The sequence below is a fragment of the Eutrema salsugineum genome, unplaced genomic scaffold (assembly GCF_000478725.1).
Source record: "Eutrema salsugineum unplaced genomic scaffold, Eutsalg1_0 scaffold_20, whole genome shotgun sequence".
In the NCBI taxonomy this organism is placed as follows: domain Eukaryota; kingdom Viridiplantae; phylum Streptophyta; class Magnoliopsida; order Brassicales; family Brassicaceae; genus Eutrema; species Eutrema salsugineum.
In genome coordinates, this window is record NW_006256828.1 from 939,465 (window position 1) to 952,332 (window position 12,868).

Genomic DNA, 12,868 nt, shown 5'->3' on the forward strand with positions numbered 1-12,868 from the left:
ATCAAGCTTGTTGAAGAAATTTGCAGCATGATGAGAACAAACCAAATTCCACCTGACTATTTAAAGTGTAAGTTGTTCCCTTTTTCATTAGCAGATAAAGCTCACCGTTGGTTGAAGTCTTTGCCTGCAGGATCGATTACTAATTGGGAAGAATGTAGAACTGCTTTTCTGAACCACTTCTACACTAAGTCAAGGTCGAACAATTTGAGAACAAAGATCTCAACCTTTCAACAAGGGTCAACTGAATCTTTCTATGAAGCTTGGGAACGTTTTAAGGAGTATGAACGTGATTGCCCTCATCATGGATTTCATGGATCAAGTCTGCTGAGCACATTTTACCGAGGTTTGCAACCAAAATACAAACTTTCACTTGATACAGCTAGCAATGGAGATTTTGGGCAAACGACGATAACCCAAGGAAGAGCTCTCATCGAAAATTTGGCTCAAGCCAATAGCAATGATTGTCCTGAATATGATCGATCGATGAAGCAAGCCGGATCAGACAACAAGGAGATAACCGAGTTGAAGAACATGGTGAGCCAGCTTTTGAAGAGCAATAATCGCCCGATCCATGCTTGTGAGACCAACAATGGCGCAGAAGATGAAGGACTTAGTGATATCGATCACATTAATCAAGCATTTCAAGAAGAAGATGTGAACTACGTAGGAGCACTGGTGCCATACCAAAATCGCTCCAACAACAACTTCAACAACAACTTCCGGAATGCAAATTACAACAATCTCTCTTACCGCAATCCAAATGTGGAGAACCCTCAAGATCAGTACTACCCACCTCAGCAAAAATCCTTCCAAAACAAGTTTCAAGGCGGAAATTTTGGAGGAATAGTATCATATCAACCGCGACAGCCATATAACTACCAAGGTACGGGTTTTAATAATCAATTTGTACAACAGCAAGGAGTCACGACGAACCAGCTAGCTTCACAAATCGGTAGACTTGAACAGTCAATCCAACAGCTCGTTATGACGAACGAAAAAGCATCTAAAGACGTAAACGTGAAAGTGGACTGCATGTACTATGATCTGAATGGTAAGTTTGAATCTTTATCCTCGCACGTAAAAAAGTTAGATGTGCAAGTCGCCCAAACAGCCGACTCTATGAAGAGGCAAAGTGGAGTTCTTCCAGGAAGAGTTGAAGATAACCCTAAGAAGTTTTGCAACGCCATAACCACATTGCCCGAAGAAGAGTCTGGAACCGATGGAAAGAAAGAAGAAACCCCAATCTTTGTACCACTGTACAAGGATATCGATCCCAAGCAGCCACCGTTTAAGGTACCCAAACGATCACCGTTTCAAAGGCTTACCAAAGCCGATGATCCGGGACGTTTTGTTTTCCAGTGTTTCATTTCAGGAATCAAGTTTAAAAACTGCTTGTGCGATTCCGGAGCCAATGTCAACATCATGTCTAAGACATTTGCCAAAAAATTGGGCATAAAAACCTTAAGGACATCGACGGTTAAGGTTATCTTTGGAGATTCATCTCAAAAAGATACTGAAGGGGCTATTCATGATCTACAAGTTCTAGTGGGAGATAAGATTGTTCCAGCAGATTTCCAAGTCCTGGAGATGGATAAAGACAAGGAGAGGCCACTCATTTTCGGGAGACCATTCCTAGCTACAGTAGGAGCAATTATCGATCACACAAACCGGCATGCTGTTTTCCTCAATGTGGAAAGAAAAAGGTACTATCCTACTATCTTAGATGAATTTCCAAGCAAAGGAAACATGCCAAAAGAGAAAGAAAAGGAGAAGCCGAAAGCTTTTGCAAAGATCAAGATCATCATTCCACCAGATGCAACAGAAACTAGTGAGGACCAAATCCAGGAGCTAATCGAAAACACAAAAAGGGTTCTGAACAACATTAAAGTCCGAAAGAAGATTAAAGGTAAGAAGATTTCTCTTCAAGGAGAAGAAGTAAAACCTCCACCAACCGGAAGTGACAAAGGCACATCAAGTGGAGTGCCATTCAAATCAGCCTGATTCATCATGCTTACGTCGAGCTAAACGACTTAAAACAAAAACGCTTAATGGGAGGCAACCCATTTAGGTACTCTTTCTTTTAGTTTTCTTTTCCTTTTTAGAATTTATGCTTTCCTTTTCTTTTTAAGTTTTAGGTATTCTATAAAACAAAAACACAAAAAAATCAGAAAATTAGAAAAACCAATAAGAAAAAAGTAGGTCTTTAGCTTCTCGGCCCGGCAAAGACGAGAAGATTGAACAATAGGCCGCAGGAGGAACACCCGCGGTCGCAACTGACGGGACCGCGGCAAACGGTGCATCGACCGCGGCACCGTGAATGTGACCGCGGCCGAGCCCTCATCCACCGCGGTCGCGCGTCTCCTGACCGCGGCCGTTGGTCGTTGAGGTGGTGTCGCGGATTTGTGACGTTTTTCGGTGATTCCCGATGTTTCCCGAAATGCTCCCGGTAAAATCCGAAAAGATCCTCCGTAAGTTTTAAACTTTCCTAATGTGTAAACAAGAAAAGATAAGTTCCCGTAACCTTAAAAATTTCCAGAAATTTTCCGTTTTTGCTTCAAAAACGCTTTTTAAAGAAAAGAAACAAACTTTTTGGATCAAAAATCTTTCTTCTCTTCTCTTCCAAGAAGACTTAGAGATTTAGGAGAAAGAACACATTTTTCAATTCTTAAGCTTTTTAAGAGATTTTTGGCTCAAACCTCACTCTTTTTCGAAGCTGATTTCAATTCTGCCATCAATTCTCTCTTTCCAGCAAGGTATGAACCTCAAACTCACTATTCTTACTCGATTTTGAACTTAGGGTTTTCTTTAAAAACCCAAAATCTTGGTCTATTGATGGTGGAAATAGCTTAAGAATGATAGATTATCCATTTAGGTTATCTAAAAATCGATTTTAGCACCTAGCTTAAGAGGAATTGAGATTTTTGAAATTTGGATTCTACATGGTTCATAAAAATCGAATTTGGAACAGCAAAATTGATGAATTTGATTTAGTCTTGTGTGATTAGTGATTAGTATTGGGTAATCTTTAGAATTCATATGGAAATTGCTCATAAAAACCGATTTTTAGAAGATTTCTATGTTGAGGACATCAAAAATCCGAATTTAGTCATGAACTACTTGATTTCTCTGATTTAATATCAATTTTGTTTGCTACTAGTTTTAATTAATCTCTTTATACTAGTATTAGTATAACAGATCTTAATGTGTTAAAATTAGCATCCAAAATTCACTCTTTTTTCCAAGAATCATTTCATTTTGCAGAAAATGGACGAAACCAGATCCCGAAGGAGCCATCGAACTGGTGGCAGCTCCGATGATATTCCCGACGATGCTACTCTGGGAGAGTACATGCTGAACCAAGCCAGACCGAGAAGAAGAAGCTATGTGATGAGATTGCTCCAGCACTCGAGGGAAACACGAGCACCTCCCGAACCACCACAGATTCGATACATTGGGAGGGAGACAAACCCGAGAGTGGACTATGCAAGGCGTTTCAAGAAGCTGAACATTAAACCCACGCCTTGCATTGATTATCATACACTCGAGATGCTTGAAATCAGAGAGGATGTGATCTGGTACATCGATGCACTTAAGCTGAGACCCTACTTGTAGCTGAACCTTCCGACTTATCCTGAGCTAGTCCGTGAGCTTTTAGCGACCGTTACACTCGACCACACGAGGAGGAGGAACCCCAGAGCATCAGATGGCATCTTGTCATTCTCTATCCGCGGACAGCCTTATTCTCTCACCATTTCCGAGGTTTGTGAAGCTCTTAAGCTTCCATACACTGATGGCATTTACCTTGAAGATGAACCTGATCTTAACCTGTGGAGAGAAATGGGTCATGGAGCCTATGATAGTGGGAGATCTAAGTCAGTCCTTCTTAGCCACCCAGCAGTGAGAGTTGTGCACAAACTCTTAGCACACACGATTTTCTCTAGAGCCAACATGGGAGGTGTTCTGAAGACTGAGCTCATTACACTTCAGATTCCGTTTATGGAAGATCCACGACTTGCTTGCTTTGCCTGGATCATAGCGCAGAATATGGTAAAGGTGAAGCATGATTTACATGGTTGCGATGACGCTACTCCAGCTTTTGGGAGTGCTATTACAGCGATACTACAGGCTGTAGGATTCAATTTCTCATCTGATGATCCACTTCCCGATGTCTGGTATGATCTACTTTATCTCTCTCGCGATCACACTATCTCTCGTGCCGCTTTCGATCCAGACAGGTTTGGTTACAAGTATTGCACTGGCACTGAGGAGCACCGAGTCCGCTTACCTTCATCATCTATCCCGAGATTGAGCAACAGAGGACACCCGCGATGGACTCCGGAATCCGATGATTTTCTGCCATCCGTACCTCGTCTACCATTCACCATTGGCCAGTACATAGTGGCCAAGGCGAGGCGTGATGCAGCTGCGGCCCGTGCTCATTTTCAGCCATCCATTCCGACCGGCCACACCTCATCATCTACATCATCTCACACTCATTCCGATCTGGAGCGCAGAGTTGAGAGACAGGGACGACGCTTTGAGCGCGTTGTCACATTCCTACAGGAGCAGCACCAGTTCGCAGACGACACTTTGGAGGATGAGTGATTGATCAGCACTTCACTACCATCACGGTTCTATCATCATTTTCTTTTCTTTTATCTTATTTTATTTTATTTCGCTTATATTCACCATCTTCTCACCAACTTTTTCACACTGGGGACAGTGTGATTTAAGTCTGGGGGAGGATGTCTATCCGTACTAATTATTTTCCTGTTTTTGCTTTTTAATTTCAAGTACTTTTTAAATTTTAGTATGTAACATATTCGACATTAAGTATTTTTCAGGAATGTTTGACGCAAGACTATGATGATTTAGACCTGCACACTTCTACACTATGCATGATAGCTCATTTGTGGTTAGCACTAGATTAGGCGGTAGCTAGAGCACTTGCACTACGAACTCCCACCAGAGGACTTCTATTCATGGAGATTCTTTCTGACAGGATATACTAGCTCATTTTATTTGGACTTAATATTGATATCTAATTTTCTCATCATTGATTTTAGGCAGACATCGACATACACATCTAGGACGTCTTTTACCATCACTTTTACCACTCTTTGTCGTCCTAGATGACCAGTTTATCTTTATCTGGTACCATACCCTAAACCCAAAACCTTTGTTTTCAATCCTCATGCATTCTCTCTTTAGTTTATATCAGCAGATATGTGCAAAAACGTTGGAGAGAAGAGGAGCGACACAGTTTTCTTTCACTCGCAAAAGAGACTGAATGGAATTGGGAAGGAAGAGTATCAGAAACATAATAAAGCTTTACAAGACAGATATTAACTGGTAAATTTGTGCTCTCTAAGACTCTATATCTAAAGGTGTTCCCTCTTTCTCTAAAAAAAAAAAAAAAAAAAAAACGTGAAAAGAGAAAAGGAAACAAAAAGCCTAATGAGTCTTAGATTGTCGAAATTTGTGGAGCAATGAACAACCACTATTCGTTTAAGGAGCTATTGTTTTGAAAGATTTACAAAAATCTAAGTCTGGGGGAGTTTGGAGAGAACTTGAGGAAGAAGACCATGAATCTATGTCAAGAAGAAAGTGACTGAAAACTGTGGATACCAACTGCTTCACTCTCTCTTGCGGTTTTGCATAATGTCCTGCATCCTCCAGATCTTCAGGTAACCCTTAAACACTTTAAGCCACACCCCCAAAATAATCCTTCTTTACACCTAGCCTAGATTGCCTTGCCTAGATTTTCTTTGATGAGAACCACCGAGATTTTTAATGAATGTTAAGAACTAGTTGACTGGAAGTTAGATCTTAGTGCATAGATTTCTGCATGACGGATTAACGGACTAGTTATGTCTGTATTGCTAGTGAGAATTTTCTAGGCTATTCCCGATTGATGCATACTGATTGATATTGGTCTAGAAGTTTGGTCTCTGAGATTTTGTTTAGTTCCTGCGTTTTCAAACCTCTCGCCGAGATTAGCCTTTGTTTTGTTTGAGGACAAACAAAAGACTAAGTCTGGGGGAGTTGATAACACCGGATTTTGACCATTTTTATGGATCACTTTAATATCTTTTACAGGTGTTTATCGTCAACACGAAACGGCTCGGCAACTTTCTCGAAAAAACGTCTCGTAGTTACCTTGAAACACGACTCAGCAACTTTCTGAGCACAAAATGGAACAAAAAGACTATTTTGGATAAATGCAGACCGTCAGAACTCTCATAGAGAGACGAAGACCTTCTCACCGTCTGATCACCCTCAAAATTGGACAACTTATAGAAGAATCAACCAGCTTTCAAATGCACTTGGTTTGGAGACATTCCAACGGTTGGATCTCAAGATATTCCATTAGCCCCGGAGCCACGCGGAGTCGGCCAGCAACTCACGCGACCGGGACCAACAAGCTATTTGCCGCGGTCAGAAGCTTCCCAACCGCGGCCAACAAGACAGTTGCCGCGGTCACAACACTCCCGACCGCGGCATTCAAGCTCCGACTTAAAGCCCACTCATCTGAAGCCCAAAGTCATTCCCAGCCTCAATTCTGGAACCCTAGAGATCATGGAGTATTGGAAACTATAAATACATGTCATTTAGGTCGTTTTTAGCAACAACCCTTCATACATTACAGAAACCCTTTTCCTTTAGCCGTTTTTATGAGATTTTTGTAGAAGATTGTTCAAGTCCGAGTTCTTCAGTAGAGAAGCTTTCTTTATCTCTTTTCTTTACTGTTTTTCATTACTTTTATTAAAACCAATGATGATGTCAAACTCAGCCATGTCTGAGTAGATCCCAAGTTGGGCTTAGGGTTCCCGAAAGGGGCTCTCATAATCGATTAAGACATCTAGGTTTATAGATCTGGGATTTCGACCTGTTCTCTGTTTATTCTTGTTCTTATTGCATGTATGCTTGATTGATCACCTAGTATCTGATCTAGATAGTTAGTGTTGCGAAAGTTTTCATTAAGTATCAGCCCTAGAATGAAACAGGCGATTTTTCCGTATTGACGAGTCTTATGCAGCTCTTGTGTTCTCTCCCTTCCAGGGCCAGAGTGGAAACCTACTGGTCAGGGTTGCGAGAAACAGTTGGTTATGATCACGACAGTGACGTAGTCATACCGCCGTACTCTAGCTCTAGAACCCATATATTGTTATCCGTCAATCCCAATCTATCTACCTTAATGTTAAAACCGATTATGATCCCTTAGAGTTTCCGAAAGCTCAGCGTTTTTAGCCATAGTTTACAATCCATCGATTTTTACTTGCTTTCTTAGACCTGCATTTCAATTTCCTTAGTTCAATATTTACTTGCTTTATTTACCTTTCATTCGATATTTACTTGCCTTATTAGTCTTTCATTTGATATTTACTTGTTCTATTGCCTTTCATTCGATTTCTTTACCTGTTTTTTAGGATAGATTTATTTGCTTTCTTTTGCTTTAGTTTAATTCTAGAAAAACAATCAACCTTAATTTAGTCTAGACATAAAGTTAAAAACCGTAGAAGAATACCAGACACACAAATCTCTGTGGATTCGATCCCTAAATACTACAACTGATTAGCTGTGCACTTGCGGCTTTCATTTGTTTTGTTAAGGGTAAAACTTGTTCCCTCACGTAGTTGAAACACTCAGCACCGCATCAATAGCCAATCCAGATGAAAGACGGGATCAGAGTCTTATGGGTTTGATACCCGGCCCGTCTGGTTCCCAGAAGGGAAGAAGGGAACGAAGTCTCACAATTGGTATCAAAGCCAAGGTTAGCCAACCGGCTCTGACCCGGGTGGCGTCTTAGGATGTAGTTGAGTTAGAGAGAATTCGAGAATGATTCCTTGGAAGTGGTCCGTGGTACCGTGTGAGTGAGGAAAAATCACGTGGTGATTGCAGGGATAATAGACAAGTCTTACGAGCCTCCCGGACCAACGCACCGACTGTCGGACAGTAGTAAGCTAATATGCCTAGAAGAGAGGACGTTGGGCCAATGGGCCTAGAGAGGACGTTGGGCTCACTGGGAGGGGCGGTTAAAGCGTTTAGAGTTGTTGATAGCCAATCCAGATGAAAGGTGGGATATGGGTCTCATGAATTTGATAGTCGGCCCGTCTGGTTCCCGGAAGAGAAGAAAAGAGCGGAGTCTCACAGTATTATTCTATTACACAAGCATAACGTAAAAATAATATAGTACTCATTTTGTTTTAAAATAGATGTGTTGTAAGTTTTTGTACACACCCTGTTTTTTTTTTAAACTAGAACATCGTTTATTATTTATCTAATTACAATTCAACTAGTGATAACTAATTTTGCATTGAAAATTAAAAAACATCATATAATTTGAAACACACTTTTTTAATATATAATTAGGAGGTTTTGTGCCAAAACCTGTACATACCCTAAGCTCGGGCCAATCTTTAATATTATTACACATCCTAGCTATTACTCGATCTTGTGACTTTTGAATTACCCTAAAGTACCTTTCCAGTCGAGCTGTCGACTTGTGGTATTTGAAACACATTTTTTTCTAAAAACCTAACATGTTGTGAAACAGAAGAAATATTATTTATATGATATATATACGATTAATTTGGATTTACTTTTAAAAATTGAAGCCACGACATATACGAAAATATTTGTTTTTTTTGTTCAAATGTTTGTTTTTGTAATGAGAAGAGAAATAAGAAAGAATTTGACCGACATAATGATCACAGAAAAGAAGTAGGTCAGTCATACTTCTGTTTAGGGCTGAAATTATTATTCGGTATCTGAGAAATTCGGGATCCTCTCCGATCCGATCCGCTCCAAAAATCTGAATATCTGAAAGGGTTAAATCCGGATCCAGATAGTAAAATATCATCTCCGTCAAAATCGGATCTGGATCCGGATAGTTAAATTATAAAGTCTGGATATCCCTATCCAAATCTTTAATTTCTAAATATATCATTAAATTATTTTTATTAATAATTTTGTAACATATTAAGATTTTATATATGAAAATAATTAAAATAAATTAAAATATGTTTTATTATAATTATTTTTTTACAAAATATTAAATAAAAATTAATTTTATTATTATTTTAATATTTTAGTTTTTTAATTTTTTTTTATTTGGATTCGGATATCTGCGGATATCTACGTATATTTTAATATTTAAGCGAATATACGAAGTCCGGATATCTGTATATCTAAATACGTATCCCATGTCTGCTACTTCTGTCCCACATCGAAAGGCCAAGGTGATAAGGTTTGTTTATTGAGCTTATAAAAATGATTGTCGCGCTCAATTTCAAACTTCCGGTTACACGGCGTACCGTAAACGAATCCGGTTCAAGAACATATTAGTTTATACTTTTAACCAATTAGAAAAAGTCAACTGTACAAGTAGCGGTAAAATAAAAACCAAAACTATCAAATGAAACTTCTCGGACATTTTCCACCGCCTACTTTTCGTATTCTACTATATTTAAGCCACCACACGTGGCTTACAAGCAACATCTAAAATCATTATTGTAATATTTGTTGTTGCTTAGCTTTTATATATAAAAACTTAACTAAGCTATGGTCCATTCCAACAAAAAGCGAGTGTCAAAACTTAGAATTTCGACAGCACACAAACAAAAAAACCTTTTTTTTGCCTTCTGATGTCCCAAATCAATATATATGGACATTAACAAAAACAACGAAGCTAAACAAACTGTTTATATTAGTTTCGACGATAATGATTCATCAATCTCCTCCTTCATCAACTACCTCAAAGCTACTTTCAAACGCCATGGGATCTATGAGCTTGACGATGAGAAGGATTGTTTCTTCGAGCAAATTAGGGTTCTTGTAGTGGTTTTCTCGAGTAACTACAAGTTCTCTATGCCGGCGAATCTCGTGAACCATCTCAACAAGAAAGACCTTATGGTGGTTCCGGTGCTCCATGGAGTTACCGTATCGTCCGTGAAGCAGCAAATTGCGGTGCTCAAGTCATCGAGCTCCGTAAATCAGGTGCCTACGTGGCCACGTGTTCTACTAGAATCGGATGTATTACAAGGTCATGTATATGACGATGAACAAAGGTATATATGTATATATTTAGTAAAATAAAAAATGGTTGACATAGTTTTCCTTAAAATCAGGAAGTTCGACACATAATTCTTGGGCGGAGCTAGAAAAAAATTTAGTTGGGGAAAAAAAATATTTTTACCACTAAATTAAATTTATTATAACCGAAAATGCTTAAATATTAAAGAAAAAAATAAAAAGAGTAGGGGGCACTTGACCCCGCTCCTATACACCTACATCCGCCCTTGGGAATGATAATAGTTTATTTTCAAGTTAATTAGCAACCATAAACCAAAAATAAAACATTGATAATAGTTGTGGCGGATCCATAAGAGCCAGAAACAACATCATTCTAGGTGGTTGAACTATATGGGTTTTAATATAATGAATGGTAACTAGTATTAACAAATTACAAGTTAGAAATGAGAATAATATTTTGAATTAAAAATTTGACAAGATTATGAGAAAAGTAATAATTTTGTAAACTATCTTGTCTTGTTTTTCGTGAAGTATTAAAGATTTTTATTTCAAAATAATCAAATTGTTAACTGGAAAAAAATAGTTTTTATAGATTGTGTCATTCAATAAGCAAATTTGGTTATATAATAAATTACATTCACATACCTCAAACTTGTATGGTCGATTAAATTTAAACCTATTAGAAATATTAAAAAAAAAAACATCATGTACGAGGCCTCCATCTATTGAGGTATTTTATAGACAACTACCAATAGAGTTGATAAAACAAAAAATTGTACTAAAAAATCGCCCTCTAAAAGTAATAAAGAAATTGAATTATTAAAAAATTTTAAATAATTATTACAAGTAATTATTTTAAATATTCAGAATTTGAGTCAAATATATAATTAATTTAATAGAAGAATCGATCTGTGTTTATATATATATTCCACAATTTTTTTTTATATATATCCATAGTTGAAGAAGCTATGAGGGATCATTTACATAAACATTTTCTTTTTTTGTAGTGAATCTAAATTTATGGAAGAAATCGCAAAAGATGTGTTTGAGAAGCTCTATCCAACGGAAGAGATTGGGATTTACAGGCGGCAGCTGGCTATAGAAAACCTGCTTTGCAAGCAACCATGGGGCCTCCGCAGTATAGGCATTTCCGGTGAGCCTGGAATTGGCAAGACAACTCTAGCCAGAGCCGTCTTTCGCCGAATCTCCGGTGGATATGATGTTTCTCGCTTCATCAAAGATTTTCACAAAGAATATAGTGAAAAAGAGTCTTGAACCTTTGTCTGAGGAATACTTGGAAGAGACTCCAATGGAAGAGTATGACCAAAGCCGTTCTGTTTCAAAGCCAAGCCACCGTCGAAAAAGAGTTCTCATTGTTCTAGATGATGTGCAAAATGCTAAAGACGCGGAGTTGTTTCTTGGTGGGGGATTTGGTCCAGGGAGTTTGATTATCATAACCTCAAGAGATGAACAAGTTCTTAAGGAGTGCCATGTTAATGAGGTTTATGAGCTTCAAGGCCTAAACCAAGAAGATGCTTTGAAGCTATTCACAAGATGTGCCTTTGGCAAAGACGTGACAGATAAGAATATTTTGGAGTTTGCAGTGAAAGAGGTTGAATGTGCTAACGGGAACCCATCAACTATCCGTGCACATGCCACAATGAGAGACAAGAAACTGGTATTATTGAAGAATATTCGCGATGGACCGAGTAGCGGCCAAGAATCTTAATGTTTTATCGTCGAAAACAACACATCTATGTCGATAGTCCCCTATGAAGAAGAAGTAGATATCGAGCTTCCATCGACTCACAATGTTGATTTGGTATGTTTAATGAGAGATTTCATCAAATCTACATGTCAAGTCATCACGTTAGTTAAAACTAGAATTAGTATATATAAGAGTTATCTCATGTGTATAGTAGTGTCTTGGGTTTTTGGTTGGCTTTGGAACTTTTTGGGAGATTGGGAGGGTTTGGGGTTTCCTGAACCAGCCCTAATATACCTGGCTCTTGTTTACGGTTATCTTTTTGCGTTACTTTTTCTTTGATTGTATATATTTGATTTATATATAAAAATAAACGACCCCTTGTAAATATTCTCAAAACTCAAATCTAGTTCGTAAAGAATAATTGAACCGAGCCGAGAAAAAAAGGAACGAAAGAGAGAATATTATGAGGATCTCTAGTCTTGGGCTTAATAGCAAAACATGTTGCTCACATATACATTTTGCAGATCATCGCTCTTTTCTAAAAAATTCGAAGATACTATTAAACCTTTTATAGTCCGCTGTAGTTGGAGTAGCATCGGAGTTGGCTTGAAAGGGGCAATCATCTTCTGCATAGGAGCTATTTGTCTCAGATTCTTCAGGCTCATTAACCAAAGAGAAGCCAGACTTATAGTCAGCTTCATAGTCTATGGGGAGGAACCAAGGTAAGGCTAAACTCCCATGAACGTCATGTCTTTTCTTTGCATTAATTGAGCTGTTTATATGTTTTGTTTTGTTTTACAGAGTTTGGCAAAGTTGAAGATAGTAAATCTTAGCCATTCTCAGAAACTAGTTGAAGTTGATGAACTCTTGAAAGCTTGTAGTCTTGAGCAAATCGACCTTCAAGGTTGCACAAGCTTGGAGAGCATCCCACACAATGATCGGCTAAAGAATCTTCAACTTTTGAATCTCTCTGGTTGCACAAGAATCAAACGTACAGAGATTATAGAAAATATCAAAGGACTGGATCTAGAAGGCGGTTTAAGAGAAACCAAAACTGAATGTTATCCACGTTAGGAGAGCTGGAACCTAATGATGATACATAGGACTACTGAGATTACAAAATAA

The 12,868-nt window shown here is 38.4% G+C and overlaps 1 protein-coding gene and 1 non-coding gene across 2 annotated transcripts; one reads left to right on the plus strand and one right to left on the minus strand.

Moving 5' to 3' along the window:
• Positions 1–201: 201 nt before the first annotated feature.
• Positions 202–308, minus strand: LOC112086457. Its single transcript, XR_002899535.1, has one exon. It is a non-coding gene; the product is annotated as a small nucleolar RNA R71 (small nucleolar RNA).
• Positions 309–11,344: 11,036 nt separating this feature from the next.
• LOC112086427 (probable WRKY transcription factor 16) lies at positions 11,345–12,817 on the plus strand. Its single transcript, XM_024155342.1, has 2 exons — positions 11,345–11,713; positions 12,545–12,817. The coding sequence occupies exons 1-2, from the start codon at positions 11,345–11,347 to the stop codon at positions 12,815–12,817; spliced, it is 642 nt and encodes a 213-aa protein (XP_024011110.1).
• The last annotated feature ends 51 nt before the right edge of the window (positions 12,818–12,868 follow it).

What these genes read in the sequence shown, in the direction of transcription:
- LOC112086427 (XM_024155342.1), top strand. Translation starts at nt 11,345, where the DNA reads ATGGAAGAGTATGACCAAAGCCGTTCTGTTTCAAAGCCAAGCCACCGT. An exon ending in CAATGAGAGACAAGAAACTG is followed by an intron (nt 11,714 to 12,544) that starts GTATTATTGAAG and finishes TTTGTTTTACAG; the next exon opens with AGTTTGGCAAAGTTGAAGAT.